Source organism: Sarcophilus harrisii, chromosome 1 (genome assembly GCF_902635505.1).
Source record: "Sarcophilus harrisii chromosome 1, mSarHar1.11, whole genome shotgun sequence".
NCBI classification, from domain to species: domain Eukaryota; kingdom Metazoa; phylum Chordata; class Mammalia; order Dasyuromorphia; family Dasyuridae; genus Sarcophilus; species Sarcophilus harrisii.
In genome coordinates, this window is record NC_045426.1 from 2,710,530 (window position 1) to 2,731,710 (window position 21,181).

General features: G+C 61.8%; 1 protein-coding gene and 1 non-coding gene across 3 annotated transcripts; both read left to right on the forward strand.

The window, feature by feature from the left end:
• Positions 1–377: 377 nt before the first annotated feature.
• IARS1 (isoleucyl-tRNA synthetase 1) lies at positions 378–20,777 on the forward strand. Of its 2 annotated transcripts, none has more exons than XM_031951575.1 (34): positions 378–475; positions 2,120–2,245; positions 2,559–2,715; positions 2,804–2,923; positions 3,539–3,621; positions 3,882–3,999; positions 4,365–4,512; positions 8,007–8,094; positions 8,234–8,294; positions 8,681–8,776; positions 9,051–9,173; positions 10,039–10,130; positions 10,459–10,557; positions 10,842–10,968; positions 11,267–11,340; positions 11,441–11,635; positions 12,251–12,337; positions 12,802–12,885; positions 13,124–13,268; positions 13,375–13,495; positions 13,709–13,800; positions 14,384–14,461; positions 14,890–15,011; positions 15,428–15,530; positions 15,664–15,747; positions 16,141–16,315; positions 16,778–16,890; positions 17,102–17,197; positions 17,342–17,518; positions 18,080–18,185; positions 18,587–18,712; positions 19,302–19,442; positions 19,639–19,791; positions 20,695–20,777. In XM_031951575.1, the coding sequence occupies exons 2-34, from the start codon at positions 2,127–2,129 to the stop codon at positions 20,775–20,777; spliced, it is 3,786 nt and encodes a 1,261-aa protein (XP_031807435.1). In that variant the 5' UTR covers positions 378–475; positions 2,120–2,126. The 2 variants fall into 2 exon arrangements, with proteins under 2 accessions (XP_031807435.1, XP_031807429.1); XM_031951569.1 differs by lacking the exon at positions 378–475 and adding an exon at positions 1,396–1,518.
• LOC116420921 lies at positions 998–1,133 on the forward strand. The gene has a single exon (XR_004231351.1). It is a non-coding gene; the product is annotated as a small nucleolar RNA SNORA84 (small nucleolar RNA).
• Positions 20,778–21,181: the final 404 nt, after the last annotated feature.

Consider the following 21,181-nt stretch of genomic DNA (forward strand, 5'->3'; position numbering starts at 1 on the left):
CCCGAGGAGGCCCGATGCTGGGGCCTGCAGCTGCCCGGCCCGAGACGGACTGGGGGGGGGGGCAGTCACTCCCCCTCCCCCAGCTCCGCTTCCTCTGCTCTGGGACGCGCGGTAGCCCCCGTACCCCGGGAGGCCGCGGCTCTCGAGCGCTTTGCACCCAGAAGCGGCGTCACTATGGACGTCGTTAATTTCCCAGAAGGGGAGACTGAGGCCGGAAAGGGCCGAGGGGCACCGGGAGCAAGGGCTCCCTCGCCCCGCCTCCCCAGCGCGCTTCTGCTTCTGCTCCCTCGGTCCCGCCCCTCGGCGTCCTCCGTTGCCGGGACGCGCGTCCGGCCAATCGGTGGCCGTCTTGTTGGGCGGCCTCTGCCCTGCGTTCTGATTGGCTGCGCCGCCGGCCGGGCCGCTCTTCCGCTTCCGCTCATGCTTTCCTCGCCTTGCATCATTCTGCCGGCCCGCCGCTGCGGAGGCTCTGCGGGTGAGTTCTGAGGGGGCGGCCGGGCCTGGGGGGGGGGGGGGCGGCCGCAGCCTCCGCGCGTGGCTGGGGCCCCGGGGGGACCGAGGGCGGCGCGTGCCCGGCCTCGGCCGCGCTTGGGGGCCCTCGGTGTCGGTCCTTGGCGCTTCACCCCGACAGAGCCGGAGCCTTGGGGCCTTGGCGTGGGGGAGGGGGACACTGAAGCCCCGCGGAGTTCGGCCCCGCCCCCTCCGCCCAGCCCCGCTGCCCTCCCCAGGGCCTGTCCCAGCCCGCTGACGTCACGGCTCCCCTCCCCCCAGGGAATGGACAGGTGCGCCTTCCTCCCTGGGGGCCTGGCTCTGTCCCCGGGGCCGTCTCCCTGGAGTCCTCCTTGCGGGCCGGGCGGGGCTTTCCCTGTTGGTTTAGTTTTCCCAGCGGGCTCAGGGCCGGACCCTGCTGCCAGCCCGGGGCGGGGGCGGGGCGGGGCGGGCTCGGAGCGCCCCGCACCCCCGGGGGTCTGGCCCTGCCCCGCCCCCGCCTGACCAGGCCCCGTGGTTCCCGGACGCCGCGTGTCAGTCGGGCTGTCCGGGCTGGGAAAGGGCCGAGAGGAAGCAGGCCCAGTGATGTAAGCGTGGGGGCTGCGCCTCCCGGCAGCCCCCACAGCCCGGTCACTGGCACAGGCCGGTCAGCAGCCGGCGCGGCCAGCGCAGCCCGGGCCCCGCGGGGGGGCAGCACTGAGGGGCGCGCAGAGGGGACTCGGAGCCCCTGGCCAGGTCCCTCCCGGGGGGAGGGGCACCGGCCCAGCCTCGGGTCCGGCTCCGCTTCAGACTCTCAGGTGGGGAAGACCCGGCCCGAGCCCCGTGGCCCCCCGCTCACCCCCCCCCCCCCCCCCCCCCCCCCCGCGGCCGGAGGGGCCCAGGGGAGCCCTCTCACCGCCGCCCTGGCCCGGGCGCTGCCGCCTCCGGTCGCCCCTCAGCCCCCCAGGCTCTCGAGATCTAGCGCCGACGCCGCGGCCGCTGTCGCCCCATCTCTGCCTGCGGAGCCTCCGCTGGGCCTCGAGCTGCCCGGTTTGTCTCAGGGAGTTCCTGCCGCTTCTGGGGCAGGTCGGGGGTCTCTGGGCGGGCGGTGCCTCTGGGGCGGTTCTCAGCTGGGCTCTGGGCTGGGGAAGCAGGGTTGGGGGAGGGGAGCCCCGGCCCCGGCCCAGAGGGACAGGCCCCCTCCCCACCTGGCGCAGGCGCGGCCTTGTCTTTCTTGTCCTGGCCTTGGCCGGAGAGGGGCCCAGCAAATGCGCCGTGGGGGAGGGGCTGGGCCGGGGCTCCCGGTGCCTCCGGGCAGTGACCGCACATGGCCGCGTTTCTGTGAGGGGGAAATCTTGCTTCCAGCAGGAAGAGCTGGTCACTGTAGTTGGCCTCCTGCCCAGGCATCCCTGCCTCGGTGCTCATTCCCACGGCCAGCCTGGGGGTCTCGCCCGGTCCGAGCCCGCGGCCGAAGGTCGCCCCCTTCTTCTGGCTGGGCCCCGCCCCCTGCCTTCGGCCCTGGCTCCCGGACGGCCGTGGGCTCTCTCCGGTTGTGCTCCCGGCGGCGCCGTCCTTGCCGAGCCCTGCTGGTGGCCACGGATCGGGGGGTGCGGGGGGGACAGAGAGTGACCCACGGCTCCTCTCTCCCTAGCAACAAAATGGTCCAACCGGTCCCAGAGACCATCAGCTTTCCCGACGAGGAGGAGAAGATCTTGGAGTTCTGGACCCGATTCAGCTGTTTCAGAGAGTGCTTAAAGCAATCCAAAAGCAGGCCGAGGTGAGTGCACGGCCCGGCCCCGGACTAGACGTGGGCAGGAGGCCCCGGGGGTGCCCCGGACCCTGGCACCCCCCCCCCCCCCCCCCCCCCCCCCCCCCCCCCCCCCCCCGAGCTCCCTCACTCTCTGGCCAGAATCTCTGGGTCACGTCCGCCGGACGGAAGTTCTCCCGGTGTGACTGCGAGGGAGGGGTTTCCAGTTGGGGTCTCCTTCCTCCCTGGCCCCGCTGTCTCTCCTCGGGCCTCGCTTCTGGTCCCTCTCCTTGGGCTAGGAAGTGACCGAACAGCGCCCCCTTGCTCCGGCTCTCTTCCCCAGGTTCACCTTTTACGATGGGCCTCCCTTTGCGACGGGGCTCCCTCACTACGGGCACATCCTGGCGGGCACCATCAAGGACGTCGTCACCCGATACGCCCACCAGAGCGGCTTCCACGTGGACAGGAGATTCGGCTGGGACTGCCACGGCTTACCGGTGGTACGCCTGCCCCCCCCGGCTCTCCCTCGGGCAGGGCGGGATGGGAGCTGTGGGAGGCAGCTCGAGCCTCGGCACCTTCTGCTTCCAGGAGTACGAGATCGACAAGACTCTGGGAATCAAAGGACCGGAGGACGTGGCCAAGATGGGCATCGCGGAGTACAATCGCCAGTGCAGAGGGATCGTGATGAGATACGCGGCCGAGTGGAAGGTGCTGAGACCCAGACCCGGGTGGGGGTCCCTGTCACAAGGTTGTGGGGTTGCCATGGGGGCTGTCCCCGGACCCCCACCCACCTTTCCTTCCTTGTTTGTAAAACAAAAGGAGCAGAGGTTTTTTAAATCTGCAAGTCTCTGACCTTCAGCTCAGTGTTCATTCTTCCCCCTTCTCCCCGGGTCTGGGTCTCAGCACCCCCCCCCCCCCCCCCCCGCCCTAGAGTGTGCACAGGGACAGAAGACAGCCCACACACCTCTGGAGGGGGCAGAGAGCACATCCCACCTTTGGGGGTTTGTCACGGAACTGCCCGGTGCTCACGTTGTCCTCCTGCTGCTCTATGCATGGTGTTCCCCTGGTTCCTCCCCACTCTGTCACATCACACCGGTGTCGACTGGTTTTTCTGACATCAGGGATGGTCGTGGTCCATTCGGACTCTCTCTCCAGCTAGTTCAGCCTTCCCCAGGTGGCGAGCGGCTCCAGTGGCTCCGGTTCCTCCCCCCACTTTAGCGGGGGTCCCAGGATCCTCCGCTGCCCCACGAGCAGGGGTGCCTCCCTAAGGGGGCAGGTGAGAGAGCCAGGCTGCTCCCTGATGGGCTCGTTCCACTTCACCAGGTCACCATCTCCAGGCTGGGCCGCTGGATTGACTTTGAAAATGACTACAAGACCCTGTACCCCCAGTTCATGGAGTCGGTGTGGTGAGTTGGGGGCTGCTTGAGCAGGGCCCCGGCTTGGCCTTGGGCCGGCAGCCAGGCTGTCGGGTCCCCCATCTGTCAGTGCAGACCCTGCTGTCCTCAGCACGCAGATCAGGACCAAATTGTCCATCTGCTGCTTTGCCCGACGCTGCAGGAGGGGAAGCAGAGGCTGGGCTGTGGGGCAGCGGGCCACACTCAGTCCTCCCAGCGTGGGCTGTGATCGGGCCCAGTGGGGAGGCTGACGGGCTTCCTGGGTTTCCCAGGTGGGTGTTCCGGCAGCTCTACGACAAAGGGCTGGTTTACCGTGGGGTGAAGGTGATGCCCTTCTCGACAGCCTGCAACACCCCGCTCTCCAACTTCGAGTCCCACCAGAACTACAAGGTAGGCTGGGGGCAGGGGGGAGGCAGAGGCGCGGCAGGCCGGGCACTGGGAAAGAAAATGCCGCTGACTGCGTGTGATACACTTTTCCTGGGCAGGGATGTGTCTGAAGCTTTTTCACAGTGTGTGTGAAAGAAAAAACATTGGGACATGTTAATTATCTGGGAAAGCATTTTTCTTGGTGACCACAAATAAATAAACATCCCACCTGACTTACTCTTTGCAGTTGAGCATTGCACTAAATATTCCTGTGCTTGTTTGAGAAAAAAATAGAATAAGAGACACAGTGCCGAGTTTGCAGCCCACAAATCGATAAGTATTTCCCCTTTTCAAGGTGATCTCTCCATCTTGTCACGTCTTCATTTCAGGATGTCCAAGATCCCTCCGTCTTTGTCACTTTCCCTTTGGAGGAAGATGAAGCTGTCTCTTTGGTCGCGTGGACCACCACGCCCTGGACTCTGCCCAGTAACCTGGCGCTCTGCGTGAATCCAGATCTCCAGTATGTGAAGCTTCGAGGCAAGTAGGGGGTGTCCTCATTTGGTGAGCCCACGTCACCAGGGTGGGGGGGACCCCGCTGTCTCTTAGGGGCTCCACACTGGGCATGAGCCTTGCAGGCCAATTCCACTGGGCAGCTCCTTACAGAGAGCCCTGAAGTGCTGCTGTCCGGGTGAGCTTACAGGGCAGTAAGAACCATCAGTCATTGGCAGATCAGGGTTGGCAGAGTTGAAGCTGCTCTGACCTTGGGCCTGTTTTACCCAGTTTGGAAGCTGGGGAGTCAGATTCAGCTCCTGGGCTGCTCTGGGCTTTCCCATGCCCTCAGGGTCATTGGAGGAAGCCATTCACTTTTACTAAGCACCTACTGTGTGCCAAGGAGTTTGAGAATGAAGTAGTGCCTAATATCTCAGAGCTTTAAAGGAATTTGAGTAGGTAATGAGGAAACCTATTGATCGCTCTTGTAGATGATATGATAGTATCTTATTATTTTTTATTATCGTAGCTTTTTATTTACAAGATATGTGCATGGGTAATTTTTCAGCATTGACCCTTGCAAAACCTTTTGTTCCAATTTTTCCCCTCTTTCCCCCCACCCCCTCCCCCAGATGGCAGGTAGACCAATACATATTAAATATGTTAAAATTCATATTAAATACAACATATGTATACATATCCATACAGTTACTTTGCTACACAAAAAAAAAAAAAAAAAATTGGACTTAGAAATAAGGTAAAAAGAAGGAAATCAAAAATGCAGGCGGACAAAAACAGGGATTGGAATGCTATGTTGCAGTTCACACTCATTTCCCAGAGTTCTTTTGCTGGGTGTAGCTGGTTCTCTTCATTCTTGAACAAATGGAACTGATTTGGTTCATCTCATTGTTGAAGAGAGCCAGGTCCATCAGAATACATCTTCATACAGTATCATTGTTGAAGTGTACAATGATCTCTGGTCCTGCTCATTTCACTCAGCATCAGTTCGTGTATATCTCTCCAGGCCTCTCTAAAATTATAATGATATACTTAGAGAACCCCAGAGAATCAACTAAAGAACTACTAGAAACAATTCATAACTTTAGCAAAGTTGAAGGATACAAAATAAATCCACAGAAATCCTCAGCATCTTTTTATGTCACTAACAAAATCCAACAGCAAAAGATACAAAGAGAATTCTGTTTAAAATAAATGTAGATCATGTAAAACATTTGGGAGTCTATCTGTCAAGGCAATATTATTTAAGTTAATCTATTTAATCAGTGCCATACCAATCAAACTCCCAAGAAATTATTTTAGAAATCTAGAAAAAATAGTAACAAAGTTCATCTGGAAGAACAAAAGGTCAAGAATTTCAAGGGAATTAATGAAAAAAAATGCAAATGAAGGTGGCCCAGCTGTGCCAGACCTAAAACTATATTAGAAAGCAGCAGTTACCAAAGCCATTTGGTATTGGCTAAGAAATAGAGAAGTTGATGAATGGAATAGGTTGGGTTCATAGAACAAAACATCCAATGACTATAGCAATCTAGTATTTGACAAACTCAACAGCCCCAGCTTTGGGGATAAGAATTCACTATTTGACAAAAACTACTGGGAAAACTGGAAACTCCTATGGCAGAAAGTACGCATTGACTCACACATGACACCCTATACCAAGATAAGGTTGAAATGGGTTCTTGGTCTAAACTTAAAGAGTTGATGATAAGCAAATTAGAAGAACAAAGGAGAGTTTATCTCTCAGATATGTGAAGAAGGAAGGAATCTGGGGCCAAAGAAAACTAATACAGACAAGATTAGAAGGGGAGCAATAAACTGGAAACATTTTTACATTTAAGGGTTTTCATAAAGGCTTTATTTCTAAATTATATAGAGAATTAACTCAAATTTACAAGAATTCAAGCCATTCTCCAATTGATAAATGGTCAAAAGATATGAAAAGAATTTGCAGATGAAGAAATTGAAACTATTTGTAGTCACATGAAAAGGAGCTCCACATCACTATTGATCAGAGAAATGCAAACGAAGACAACTCTGAGATACCACTACATACTTCTCAGATTGGCTGAAATGACAGGAAAACATAGTGATGAATGTTGGGGGGGATGTGGAATGACTGCCTCACTGATACGTTGTTGGTGGAGTTGTGAACTGACCCAATCATTCTGGAGAGTTATTTAGAACTAAAAAATTTGTCAAATTGTGCATCCCCTTTGATCCAGCAGTGTTACTACTGGACTTATTACTACTGGATCTCAAAGAGATCTGAAAGGAGGGCAAGGGACCCACATGTGCAAGAATGTTTGGGGAAGCCCTCTTTGTAATGGCCAGAAACTGGAAACTGAGTGGATGCCCATCAGCTGGAGAATGGCTGAATAAGTTGGGGTGTATCATTGTCATAGAATATTACTGTTTTAAGAAACATATGAGCAGGATAATTTCAGAGAGGCCTGGAGACACTTACAGGAACGGATGCTGAGGGAAGTGAGCAGAACCAAGGGAACGTTGTACACGGGAACGACAAGATTATACGAAGATCACTTCTGATGGACGTGGCTCTTTTCAGCATTGAGATGATTCAGGCCAGTTCCAATCATCTTGTGATGGAGAGAGCCATCTGCTTCCAGAGAGGATTGTGGGAACTGAGTGTGGATCCCAATAGAGCATTTTCACTCTTTGTTGTTGTTTGCTCACGTTTTATTTTCTTTCTCATTTTTCTCCGGTTTCATTTAACTTTTCTTGTTCAGCAAGAGAATTGTAGAAAGCTGTATGCATATATTGGATTTAACATATATTTCTACCATGTTTTAACATATATCGTATTACTTGCCATCTAGGGGCGGGCCTGGGGGAAGGGAGGAAATTGGAACACAAGGTTTTGCAAAGGTTAATGTCAAGAAATTATCCACACAAATGTTTTGAAAACAAAAAGCTTTAAAAAGAAATAAAAGAAATGCAATTAAAATAATTTAGAAGTTCCACCTCAAAAAAAAATGGCCTGAGTTTCCCTTCTGATGTTCACCCCCAATCCCAGCCTCCCAGTGGCCTTATGATTGTTATTCTGATGGAAGGTTTGCCAGTCACTTTTCAAGTGAGCGCTGGAGGCAAGTGGCTCTGGTCAGAGTAGGGCAGCATGAAACCTGCTCCCGCCCCCTCCTCTAGGATCCGTCCCCACTAATGGGAGATGGCCCCCCCACTACAGTCCAAAGGGGCAGAGGGCCTGAGGGACTTGGCTCAGCCTGCTTCCCTCCCTGCCAGTCCCTGGGGCTTGCTGCACCCCCTGCCCCCAGAGGGCCTCATTCTGGGAGGCAGCCTCTGGGTCCTGCCAGTTGCACGGCAGGCTGGTCACTTGCCCACATGGGGATAGGCACAAGAGAAGGCCCTCCTGGCATCAGGGAAGCTGAGGCCCCAGATGTCCCCGCTGACTGAGTGATGAGCTAGAACGCATCCCTTGGTGTGGGGTTCCTTGCCACTGCCTTGTGCCAGTGACTGACCCCTGCTTCCCTGGGCTGGTTTCCCAGATGCCGCCACCGGAAGGGTCCTGATCATGATGGAAGCCAGGCTGGTGGCCCTGTACAAGTCGGAGAGCGACTACGTGATCCTCGAAAGGTGAGTGCGGGAGTCACTGTGGATCCGCCATGCCCTGCCTGGCTCCACCCCCTGGGTCGGCGGCCCCATCCGGCGTCGTAGACGACGGAAACAAAAAGGAACTCGTGATTCTCATTGATGACCCATCGTCCTCTTGTAGGTTTCCTGGCATTTCCCTCAAAGGCAAGCGTTACAAGCCCATGTTCGAGTATTTTGTGAAGGTGAGAGCATATCTGGTTTCTCTCCATCGCAGCCTTCCCTTTTCCCCCTCCCTCCTTCCCTCTTCTCTCTCCTCCGCCCCTCCTTCCCTCCTCCTAGGTCACTCGAACCCCAGGTCCAGTCCTGATGGGCGTGTCTTGTCCCAGAGGAGCCGGGGGACCCGACGAGGGGCAGTTTGTGGTGAATGGCTGCAGAGCTTGATGGACCCTTCCTGCATCTGGGTCGGGCTGGATGGCATCCTTTGGCCATGGCTCTGCTGGCCAGACCACGGGGACCTCGGGGCCCTGGCTGACTTTAGGGAGAGCGTGGCTCTTCTTCGTCCACAAAGCCACCCACACTAAGGCGTGGTCAGCACGCTGACGGGGCCGTGTCCTTGCCTCCCCTGCAGTGCAGAGAAAATGGCGCCTTCACGGTGCTCGTGGATCACTATGTGAAAGAGGAGGAGGGCACCGGCGTCGTGCACCAGGCGCCGTACTTCGGGGCTGTGAGTACGGGCCGGGGCTCCGGCTGGGGGGCCTTTCCCAGTCCCAGCCCCTGGGGGCTCTTTATCTCAGTGTCGGTGGGGCAGAATCGGGGGGATAGACCGAGACGGGCTGACATGTCCCGAGACGCCAGGACAGAAAGTCAGGGGCCCCTCGCCACTCAGCATAGGCCTCCGGGGCTGGGCAGAGGACCAGCGGCTTCCCAAGGGGGTCACCCGCAGGGTGGCAGGGGGGCCATGCAGACAGAGCCTGAGGAGCCGGTCGGCACTTTTTCAGGATGACTACCGGGTCTGCATGGACTCCAACATCATCCAGAAAGATTCTGTCCCCGTGTGCCCCGTGGATGCGTCCGGCTGCTTCACGGCCGACGTCAGCGACTTCGCCGGGCAGTACGTGAAGGTGGGATGTCTGGGACAAGCCCGCGGGGCTCTGAGGCTCGGGCCACGGGTTCGCCTGCGAGGTTTTGTCCTAGTTTCTCGTTGGGGAGCTGACGCATTCCTGATGTTCCCAATGCTGCAGCTCCGTCCTACCCCAAACGTTGAGCCCCAAGCTGGGGCTGCTTTGAGCTTGGACTCCGGCCCGGGGGCAGTGGTACAGGAAGGTGGCAGAGTCTGGATGCGCCCAGATCAGGGCCCCTGCTCCCCTGCCGTGCCCACCAGCTGCCTTTCCCCCCAATTCCAGAGCTGCCTCTGAAGGCACCGGGGCCCTGAGGGCTGGGGCTGCCTTTGCCATCCTCAGTGCTCGCTTGGCACCCACTAAGCTTTTATAAACCCTTACTGACCGGGTGGCTGGTGCAGGGGCATCAGGTGAGAGCCAAGGGCTGGTTCCATGCCCTCTGAGGTGACAAGAGGGCAGGATGCCGGGCACGGGAGCAACCCCCTGGCAGAGAGCCAACCTGGGCACTGACCCTGCAAGTCTGGGAGCCAGAAGGAGCCACATGTGAATCTTGCCTCTTGCACCATAGAGTTCTCTGAGCCTCAGCACCCCTTCCCCCACACACATAAAATGAAGGGGACAATGGCGCTGACCTCCTGGGTGTTGGCCATTAATGTGTAGTCCGTACCCGCTGTTGTTCTCGCCCCCCCCCCAACCTGGCACCTCAGAGTTATCATGAGTGTCGGCCCCAAGGCCGCCTCTGCCTCCTGCGGCTTCTTGGGTAGGGGGCCCATCTTGGCGTGGGAGGTCGGGGAAGGGGCCCTGCGTGCCCCCCGCCGCCTCCTCCCTGTACCCCAGGATCCCTTGTGTGTCTTGTCTCTTCACCCAGGATGCTGACAAGAACATTATCCGCGCCATCAAGGAGCAGGGCCGCCTGCTGCTCGCCGGCACGTTCAACCACAACTACCCCTTCTGCTGGAGGTGAGTGCTGAGCAGGGCCGGGGCTGGGACCATGCTCCCAAACCCTCCGGTGTGGGCCCCTAGAGCCTCCCTGACTGGACGGGCCTCCCCTCCCTCCCCCCCCCCGCCTGGCACCCGGGAAGCGCCTCACAAGCTCTGGTTGCTCTGTTGACTTGGGGGGCACTAAGTCCTGGATGAGGGTTCAGAGTGGGGAGCGTTGTAGGCCGCCTGCTCCCCCTTGGACCCGTCCCCTTTGTCTGGGCTGCACTTGGAGCCCTGGGGCGGCACGAGGGGGCAGAGGACCAGGGCGCAGAATGGTCCAGGGCTGAGGCTCCGTCCGCGTCCTCAGGTCCGACACACCACTGATCTACAAGGCCGTCCCGAGCTGGTTTGTCCGAGTGGAGCACATGGTGGACCGGCTCCTGGAGAACAACGACCAGTGTTACTGGTGAGCCTGCCAGGCCGCGGGCAGTGGGCACTGGGCTGCAGGCAGTGGGCCACTCTGTCTCCTCCCTGTTCCTTTCTTGCTACATCTCTGCCTCTCTCCTCCATGTTGCTCATACTTGCCTTACACAGAAGGGGCGGGGGCCCATTTAGAGACCGGGGAGCCTCTGGGGGCTCCTTTGGGGGCCTAGAAGGGGCGGCACAGCCACTGGTTGGGGGCTTCGGAGAGGCGGCCTTGGGCCCTGGCAGCCGCCAGGCTCCGCCCTCACGCCTGGCTTCCTCCCACAGGGTCCCCGAGTTTGTGAGAGAAAAGCGCTTTGGGAACTGGCTCAAAGATGCTCGTGACTGGGCCATCTCCAGAAACAGATACTGGGGTACCCCCATCCCCCTGTGGGTCAGCGACGACTTTGAAGAGGTGCAGGCTCCAGCCCCAGACCCTTGGGGGGGGGTCCAGGGGAGCCCCTCCCACAGGCACCCTGGTGGGCTGAGGCTGATCCCTGCCCCGGGTGCCCTTGCTGGCCTGGCTCTGGCTGTGAGGCTGACTTGCCGCTGGGGCCTGCCTGGAGGGGCTCGCACAGGCTGGCCTACTCTGCCCACAGGGGCTGGGGTGGGACTGAACTTGTGGGAGGGTTCCCCCTGTGAAAATGTGGCCAGGACCCGTGGCCCATGCCCTGCCCGGGGCTGTCTGACCCGGTGCCCGTGGTCCTGGGCAGGTGGTGTGCATCGGGTCGGTGTCGGAGCTGGAGGAGCTGACGGGGGCAAAGGTTTCCGATCTGCACAGGGAGAGGTCAGTCTGGGCCTGCTCGGGCTGAGCCGCGGCGGGCGCATGGCTCCCCTTGGGGTCTCAGCCGGAGCCCCGCGCTCACGGTGCTCGCCCCCTTCCACAGCATCGACCACCTGACCATTCCCTCCCGCCTGGGGAAGGGCCCCCTGCGCCGCGTGGCCGAGGTCTTCGACTGCTGGTTTGAGAGCGGGAGCATGCCCTATGCCCAGGTCCACTACCCCTTCGAGAGCCGGCGGGAGTTTGAGGAAGCCTTTCCTGCCGATTTCATCGCTGAGGGCATCGACCAGACCCGTGGATGGTGAGTGCGGTCCCAGGAGGGAGGCCAGCCCGGGCCAGGCCTGCCAGGGGCTCCAGGAAGCCGGGGGTGGGGGTTGCATATTTCTGCAGCTAGGGTCGGGGTCCGGCCCAGGACACTTGTCACGCGTGGGGGTCAGGCGCCAAGAGCCTCACGCCGGCTTTCTGGCCCCGCCTAGTACCGATTTGCCCCTGGGGCTCTTGGAGGCCCCACCTGCCTCCCCCCAAGTGGGAGGAGGCCCCTCCAGGGCAGGAAGTACTTGGGCTTTGTCCTTGGCCTCTCAAGCCAACCAGGGCCAGGCGCCTGGTGGGGACCGGATGCCCTGCGGGTGGCTGAGAGCGCAGCCCCAAAGCTTGTCCTTTCTGCCCGTCTTGTCTGAGGCTTCTGGCCGGGGGAGGAACACAGCTCCGGCCCCGGTGTGGGCAGGGGCTGCAGCCATCCGGCGGGGGATGAGCTGGGTCAGATCAGGGGTTTCTGTGGCTAGGGGGCAGGAGGTCACTCAGGGCCCCCATGGTCCCTGGCCCTGTGCTGAGGGACACCCAGCTCCCCTGAGAGCACAGCAGCCGTGGGGGCAGCTCGTGGGCCCTTCCCGGCCTGTTGACGCTTTGCCCCCTCCAGGTTCTACACCCTGCTGGTGCTGGCCACTGCACTCTTCGGGAAGCCCCCCTTCAAGAACGTGATTGTGAACGGGCTGATCCTGGCCAGGTACTTCCGCCCTCCACATGATATCAAATGCAGAGACCCCTTTGAGGCGCCCTCCCTGCACAAGTTCCTGGGCTCCTTCCCCTTGGAGCCAGGGCCACACTCTGGCCAGTGGGGGGCCCGACCCTGTGCTCCTGGCTGGGGACACGGCACTAGCGTCCTCACGATGGCCGGGGAGGGGTCGGTGTGGGAGTCTCCCCAACGTCCTTGGCGCCTTCTCCACAGTTCCCTCGTGGTGTCATGGGCGTGGCCCCTGCCCAGCCACTGGGGGGCTTTTGCTTGTGGGTCTGGGTGTCTCTGTCATTGAAGCCTGGGAGTATGCGCGGCTCAGGGTCAGAGCGAGAGTTTTGGGAGGAGTAGCCAGTGGCTGTCGCGGACGCTGTCCTGGGTGTCCTTCCTGGAGAGGGGCTGAGCCGGCTCTGGCCCCCGGGGAGCCTTCCTAAGGGGCCGGGCCTGTGTCGTTTCAGTGACGGTCAGAAAATGAGCAAGCGGAAGAAGAATTACCCTGACCCGACCTCAGTCATCAGCAAATATGGCGCCGATGCCCTGCGGTGAGAAGCCTCCCCATGCCTCGGGCACCCCTTGCTCGCCGCCACCCCCACCCCTGCTTACCTTCTGCCTGCCCAGAGGCGCGAGCTTCCTGAGCTCTGGGAGGCGCCCGCCCAGGGGCAGGAGAGCGGGGGGCCCTTGGAGACCTTCCCGGGGCACCTGGTCCTGCTTGGCCCGGGGCCTCCCCAAGGGAAGGTTGGCCGGGCTGGCAGCAGTGAGGGCTTTCTTTGCTCGCTGCAGGCTGTACCTCATTAACTCCCCTGTGGTCCGAGCAGAGAACCTCCGCTTTAAAGAGGAGGGGGTCCGAGATGTGCTCAAAGACGTGCTCCTCCCCTGGTACAACGTCTACCGCTTCCTCATTCAGAACATCCTCCGTCTTCGTAAGGTGAGTGCCCCGTGCCCGCTGTGCCCTTGGGGCCAGGGGCCCTCTCAGCCCCCCCGGAGCCCCCGGTGCAGCCCCGCCGAGCCTAAAGTCCCCTTTTCCCGGCCAGGAGGAGGGCGTGGAGTTCCTGTACAACGAGAACGCCGTCAGGGAGAGCGGCAACATCACCGACCGCTGGATCCTGTCCTTCATGCAGTCGCTCATCGGCTTCTTCGAGGTCGAGATGGCAGGTGAGTGACGCTGCGGGCCCTGGGGGCCCCTCCCTTCGTCCGCCCCTGGGGCAGGTGGGGGGGCATCCCTCCATGGCCAAGGAGGTTGAGCACCGGCCCAGAGCCCTCTGCCCACCCCTCTCAGTAGGAGTAACTGCTGGGGGGGGGGGGCAGCCCGCCCCCCAGGACAAGCCGGGGGTGCTGACCCCATTCTTCCCCCTTGGGCCCCTTCAGCTTATCGGCTGTACACCGTGGTGCCGCGTCTGGTCAAGTTTGTGGATGTGCTGACCAACTGGTACGTCCGGATGAACCGGCGGCGGCTCAAGGTGAGTGTCTGCTTGTGGGGAGTCCCAAGCAGGGCCACGGCCATCGGGGACCCCTGGGGTCTGGGAGAGGAAATTCCCCAGAGTCAGGAGGTCAGGGGCAGCTGGGTGGTGCAGTAGTTAGAAACACCCTCACACCTCCCCCACCCCCCGCCTCGTCCTGGAGTCAGGAACCTGAGCTCAAATCCGGCCTCAGGCACTCCTTGCTGTGGGGCCCTGGGCACATCACTCCTCCCCAACCGCTCTGCCCCAAAATAAAGAGTAAGTGAACGAAGAAGACCAAGATTAAAAAAAGAGAAAAACCAGCATGTTTAAAAGAAAGAAGTGTGTGGGCAGGGGGTGGAGGAGGCCATGAGCAGGCCCAAGACCCCTCCCCAGAGCTTTTCTCTAAGGGCTGTTCCTTGAAGATACCTAGGAGGTCTGAGCCCCCCAGAGAGCAGGGAGGGCCCCCAAGGGGTGCCAGGAAGGCCTTGGGGGGGGGGGGCGGAGCTCCAGCCGGGGCCTCGCGGGGCGGAAGCTCAAACTTTGCCTTTCTTGTCTTCGTCACCCAGAAGCCCGGTGCTTTTTTTGACCTTTCTTCCTTTAGGGTGAGAACGGGACAGACGATTGTGTCATGGCCTTAGAGACTTTGTTCAGCATCCTGTTCTCCCTCTGCAAACTCATGGTGAGGGCGCCCCTCAGTCCTCGCAGCAGCCCCGGGGGCTTCGTGGGCCGGTCACTGGTCCTCGCGGCGTCCTGCTCAGGCGGGGCCCTTCGGTTTAATCCCTTGGTTGGTGCCAGAATGGGCTCAGGGCCTTCAGACAGTCAGCTCTGGGCCCAGTCGGCGCTCTTCCCTCTCCCTGACTGTGTCTCCTGGGTCTTACCTCGTAGACCCCTGAGAGCCCCTGCACTTTGTTCCTGCCGCCCTGTGAGCTCGGTCACCCCCCCGCCACCTCCCATGAGCCCTTGCTCAGGGCCACGGTCCGGCTCCTTTTCACTCGGATTCCCGGGGCCGGCCGCCATCTTTTGGCTAGGACCCTTCCTCCGTCACTGGGCAGGGCCATGCTGTTGGCCGCTGTACCAGGCAGGCCCCCTGCTCTCCCCCCCACACAGGCCCCCTACACGCCCTTCCTCACGGAGCTCATTTACCAGAACCTAAAGACCCTCATCGACCCGGCCTCGGTGCGGGAGAAGGACACCCTGAGCATCCACTACCTCATGCTTCCTCGCGTCCGGTAGGCATCAGCCTGCGCCAGCCTGGGTGCTCCCTCCCTCCGGGCACCAGCCAGGGGGCACAGGGATGGGCTGGTGGGGGCCAGCGCTGCCCTGCCCCCCCTTCCCCTGTCCAGCCAGGGTGTCCTCATTCTCACTCTCGTTAACAGGGGTCCGGCTGTCTGGGGGCGGGACTCCTCGTGTCCGGGGTGGGGGGGGGGGGGGACTCCTCATGTCCAGGCCTGGGGGCCATCAGCCATTTGGTTTTAAGGCCTTCCCTTAAGAGTCCGGCTCCTTGTCTGAAAGACATTCAGGGTGGGATGCACCCAGTCAGCAGGGAGGTGGGGAGTGGGCCAGGGCGCCTGGGGACTCACCCAGAGGCCCAGCAGTGAGATGCTCCCCAGGGTTCCCGGCTGCTCAGGGGCTCCCTCCCCCCTAGGGAGGAGCTGATCGACAAGAAGACGGAGAATGCCGTCTCCAGAATGCAGTCTGTCATCGAGCTGGGCCGCGTCATCCGGGACCGGAAGACCATTCCAATCAAGGTGGGATGGGCGGAGCCTTTGGGGATGCTCCCTCCCCCCAGGGGAGCCCCTATTTCTGGCCCTTCTGCCTCTGCGGCCTGGGCTCTGGGAGCAGCGGGGGAGAGTGTCCCGTGACCCTTCTTCTCCCCCCCAGTATCCTCTGAAGGAGATCGTGGTCATCCATCAAGATCCCGAGGCCCTGAACGACATCAGGTCTTTGGAGAAGTACATCCTCGAGGTGAGACCTATGGGAGGCTGGCAGGGGAGGGCACGGGACCCCCATCAAAGGGGGGTGTGCTCTGCCAGGACCGTGGCTTGGGTGGCTTTGGGGTCTCCCGGAGAATGGAGGGAAGCCAGGACCCATTTCCCGCTGGAGGATGGGCCTCCCTCTGGGAAAGCCTCGGGGCCCACACTTCCTTCTCCAAGTTCCCAGAGCCTTGACCTTCAGCACGCCCTGGGGTGAAGAGCTGCCTGTCTATGGGCAGCTTCAGACCCGCCCTCAGTCGGCCCCCTCTGGAAGTTGGGGCTCCTGCACTAGAGCCTCCCAAGGGCCGGGAACTAGTCGGGCTGCCCAATGCCTCTGCCTGAGACCCCACTCATGGCTGCACGGCCTTTGACCTTCTCGTCTCAGGAGCTGAACGTCCGGCGGGTGACCTTGTCTACGGACAAGAACAAGTACGGCATCCGCCTGAGGGCCGAGCCTGACCACATGGTCCTGGGCAAACGGCTGAAGGCGGCCTTCAAGGCCATGATGGCGTCCATCAAGGAGCTGACAAACGAGCAGCTGGAGCACCTGCAGCAGACGGGTACGTGGGGCCTCCCCGGAGCAGCCGTGGGGCCTGTGGGGCAAGGGTGGGACTGTGGGAGGGGCCCCAAGAGAAGGCCTCAGGGCCAGGCTGGAGGGTAGTCCTGCTGCCGGTGGCTTGGGCTCATCCACGGCCCCACCGACCTCCCCATATCTGGGCCAGGGCACGTGGTCCCAGAGTGTCCCCGGCATGAGGTGGTTCCCAGACCCTCTTCTGCTGGTCCCTGCTGGGAAGAGCCTCCCTGAGAGAAACCTTGGGGCTCGCGGCTGATCCTGGGCGGAGGCAGCGGGGCAACCTGCAGGGACAAGGAGCATCCCCCGGGGGCCGCTGGGAGTCAGGGCCAGGTCGGCCTATTGGGAGCCCCTCGCCCCGCCCCCTCCCCATGTCCCGGCGGGGGCGTCGCAGGGCCCGATGCCATTCGGGGGCAGTCCCGTGCGCCAGCCCCGGGTCTGCTTCCGACAGGTTCCCTCATCGTGGGCGGCCATGAGCTTCACAGGGAGGACGTCCGGCTCCTGTACACCTTTGACCAGGCCCAAGGGAGCTCCTCTCAGTATGAAGCTCACTCAGATGCTCAGGTACTGCCCATGGGCCCGTGGGTGGGGGGCGCTGTCCATGAGTAGGGCACTGCCTGTGGGTGGGGCACTGCCCGCGGGGCCTCCAGTCTGAGGCCGGCTCACTCCAAAGTCAGGCTCCAGATCTCTGGGAGCCAGCAGACGGAAGGTGTGCAGTTAGGGTTAGGGTCCCCCTCAGGTGCACCCCCCCGAGCGCCCCGGCCCTCTCCCCCAGGTGCTGGTGCTCCTCGATGTCACCCCGGATCAGAGCATGGTTGACGAAGGCATGGCCCGGGAGGTCATTAACCGCATTCAGAAGCTGCGGAAGAAGGTGAGGGGCAGGGGAACCTGGGGGGGGAGGGACGTCACGGAGCCAGGGAAGTCTTGGGGTCCCTTGGGCCTCTGTCCCCCATCTCCCCGGACCTGCCTGCAGGATCCTCCCCCCGCTGACACGGGTCCTTCCCCCCGCCCACAGTGCAACCTGGTCCCCACGGACGAGGTCGCCGTGTACTACAGGTCGCCCTCACAAGGAGACTACCTGGACACAGTCATCCAGAGTCACACGGACTTCATCCTGGCCACCATCAAGGCCCCCCTCAAGCCCTACCCAGTGCCGCCGTCGGACAAAGTGCTCATCCAGGAGGTGACGCAGGTGAGCGCCCGCAGCTCCAGGGCAGCCGGCTCGGGGGGCCCGTGTGCTGAGGGCCTCGCTCGGGGAGGTCCCCGGGAGCCCACTTCTTGGCCCCCCACCCCTTCCTCCGAAAGCGACGGGGAGCCCAGCCTGGGCCCAGCTGAGACCCTGCCCCGCCTGCTTGGGTCTGGGGCTGACCCCGCCTTGTGGCTGCAGGAAGTCTGCCTCCATCCCCCGACAGGCAGCGCAGGGAGGCTGAGCCTCCACAAATGAGGCCAAGGGTCCTGGGATACAAGGAGGGGGCTTATGTGCATCACACTGGAAAAGAGGCTGGAGGAGGTTGGGGGTCCCTAACCTTCTGGACCTGTTCGCTTGGCCCCGGGGCAGGGGGTCACAGAGAGGATGGTGGTTGCAGCTTGGAGAGCTGTGCCAGTGGGGGAGGGGGCAGGAGGACTGAGGAGTGCCCGCCAGGGGCCTCCCAGGAGCTGTCCCTGAGCAGGCCCATCCCTGCTGTAGCATGGTCCCCCCCTACACTGGGGGCGAGTTTGGGGCGTAAGACACTGACCTCACGCCTGTATTCAGTTAAAGGGCTCTGACCTGGAAATCACCCTCACCCGAGGCGCGTCCCCCCCTGCTCCAGCCTGCGCTTACGTCAATCTGAACGTCTGCGTCAACGGGAAAGAGCGAGGTGAGGGAGAGGGCCGGGCCTGCCCTGTGTGGACGCGCCCGGCGAGGGGGTTCTGTTGTCGGGAGGGGCAGCCCTTGGGGGCTCCTGGCTTGGGGCCCGTCCTTCATCCCCGGCCCCCCTTTCCTCCGCCAGCTCCTTTGTGGCAGCCTGGGGCCCCGAGGGGGGCCTTGTCAAGTGTGCCCACCCTAGGGCGCTCACCAAGGCTGTGACTGTGGAGGCCCCAGCCCCTCCAGCCTCCTCATTCACGCCTCAGACTCCTTGCCCTTGGGCCTCCCTGGCTCAGCCTGCGCTGTTCACGTGCCTGCCTGACTGACCACAGCGGAGGCCCCGGTCTGGGGAAGGGTTGTGGCCGGCGCCTCTGCTGTGGCGGGGATCAGCACGGTGCGGTTCCGGTTTTGTAGGCGGAGTCCTGCTCCTTGAGAACCCAAAAGGAGACCACCGGCTGGACCTGGCCCAGCTCAAGGGCGCCATCGGCAGCATCTTCGGCCTCCGCGCGCCCGAGCTGGCCGTCTTCCACGAAAAGACAGGTGGGGGCCGCAGGGCTTCTCCTTGGGGGTCAGGGGTCACACTGCCCACACAGCCTCCCTCTGATCTCTGAGTGTGCAAGTGTGAGCTCTGAGTGTGAATGCAAGCTGAGCATGCACATATGAGCTCTGAGTGCGAGTTCTGGCTGTGCCAGTGTCTGCTCTGCCCACTACCTTGCCCTTTCACAGACCAGGACAATTTGGGAGTTGGCTCAGTCTTCCATGTGTGGGGATGTGGGGGGAGGGGGTTTCAGGCAGGGCACCCCCCAGCCCCGGGGAGGCCAGGCTTTGCCTCTTGCTGGCCCCCTGACTTTTGTCCCTGGCAGGCGATGGGGAGGCTTCATGGTGTGCCCTGGTTGTGGCGCCCGTTGAGCTCACTCTGTGCCCATCAGAGCCAGGGACTCGCCCTCCCGTGGTGCTTGGAGTCCCTGGGGGCCCCGGCTCACACTGTGAAGAGCGGGTCTCTGCCTGCCCCCCTCCCCTTGTCTTTACGAGCCGGGCTGGGGCAGAGCCAGGGGGGGCCGAGGCTGGCCTGGAGCCAAGGCTAGCCCATGCCCGCTGGCCCTGCTCACGCCACTCCCCCCCCTTCCAGAAGTCGTCAGCAAAACTGACTTGCTGAGCCTCAGCGGGAAGACCCTGTGTGTGACATCCGGCCCCCCCCCGGCAGCAGCCCCGAGCCCCAGCGTTCTCTGCGGCTTCCTTAACCTGCAGCTGCTGAACGCCAAGCCACAAGGTGCCGCCCGATGGGCAGGGGTGGGGAACTGGGCAGGGCGGGGCTGGTGGCTCAGCCCGGGAGTCTGGCCGGGAGGAGCCCCTGGGCAGAGACTGGAGCCGGCCCGTGGAGGGCGGGCAGGGCTGGAGCCCACGGAGCCCCCTCCCGCGCCCTCTGCTCCCCGAAGGGTCTGCTGACGACATCCATTGTCCCCCAGAATGCCTGGCGGGGCAGGTAGGGACGCTGCTGCTGGAGAATCCACTGGGCCAGAAGCCGCTCACCTACCAGGGCCTGCTCCACGAGGCCGCCAAAGTCTTTGGCCTGCGCAGCCGCCGGCTCCGGCTCTTCCTGAACGCCGCCCAGACCCAGGGTGAGCACTCTGTGGGGGCGGGGGCAGCGCCCATCACTCACCATCACCACCCATGAGGGGGCACGTGCCCTGTCCTAGTCGGGGAGGGGAGGGGCTTCTGGGCCTGGACTCCCACCGAGTGCTCGGCCCCCTGGGAAAGTGAAATTGGGACGGGCTTCCCTGGATGCAGGGGGCGTCCCTACCGGCCCACAGGGATCTGTCTGACCCACAGGGACCCGTCTGCCCCCTGGGCCAGCTCTGTGCCCAAAGGCTGGGCCATGGCCGGGGCAAAGGCCTCACATAGCCCACAGCGGCCTCCTGGACCTCCAGGGTGGCAGGACTGGGGCATGGGGTCCCCGGTGGCAGCTGGAGCTGCCCTTTCCCCCATCCAGCCTTCCCAGGGCGTTCTGTGGGTGGGCACAGGAAGCGCTGAATTCAAATCCTGTCTCAGACACTTGCTAGCTGTGTTCTCCTGGGAAAGGCCCTCCTTTCTGCCTCAGTTTCCCCAGCTGTAAAATGGGATGCCTCCCAGAGGTCACTTTTGTGAAGTGGATGCGCGTTGCCCTCTCGCCAAGCCGGGCACTCAGACTTAGCCCGGCTGTGACCCAGGCTTGTGCCAGCCTCACGGGAAGGGTTCAGGGAGGCACCCAGAGGGAGACTAAGGCCCCCTGAATGGGATGGATGGCAGAGGTGGGCGGGACCTGGCCAGGGAGGAGCTACTCAGCATTTGGACGTGGGCCATGCCACCAGATGGGGTGCCCTCTCTGACAGGTGCCCAAGGGGTGCCCCCGGATGTGACGCCCCCTCTGGCATGCCATGCCCTTCCTCCTCTTGGGTGCTGCATTAAGCATCCATTAAGCCCCTGCTGTTTGTGAGAGGGAGGGCAGCAGGTGGGGGGCTGACGGTCCCTTGTCTCCCCTCCAGAAATCCCGGCGGACGTCTCGATGAAGTCTCTGAACATGCGGACGGTGTACGTGGACGTGTTGCCCACCACAGCCGAGTGCTGACCCTCTCCCCCCCCAGGCAATTTGGCCAATAAATGTGACCCCCCCCCCAGAGAAGTCGGCCTCATGTCTGGTGTGAGGAGAGGGGCTCGGGAGCCCTGAGAGGCTGCAGACCAGGCCAGACCTCCCCCCCTACCCCCCCCCCCCCATCCCTCCCCCTGGACTGCCAGCTGGCCTAGAAGGAGCGCGTCAGAAGGCCGGCCCCTGCCCAGCTGCACTCTGGGGCTCCGGGTCTGGGAGGGACACCAAGCGCCCAGCCTAGCCCTCCCTTCTCTCAAACTGAGCTTTGGGGAGAGGGGGGCCTTGGGCCACACAGTGGGGAACACGTTGGTGCCTGGGCACGCTTGGCTCCATCTCCCATGGGGAGATGCCCTCCAGAGGTCAGGGTGGGCATGGTGTCACCTCTG

Coding starts and splice junctions, on each gene's coding strand:
- IARS1 (XM_031951575.1), top strand. CDS start 2,127: ATGGTCCAACCGGTCCCAGAGACCATCAGCTTTCCCGACGAGGAGGAG. Junction 3,622..3,881: donor CAGTTCATGGAGTCGGTGTG/GTGAGTTGGGGG, acceptor TGGGTTTCCCAG/GTGGGTGTTCCGGCAGCTCT. Junction 8,777..9,050: donor AGGCGCCGTACTTCGGGGCT/GTGAGTACGGGC, acceptor GCACTTTTTCAG/GATGACTACCGGGTCTGCAT.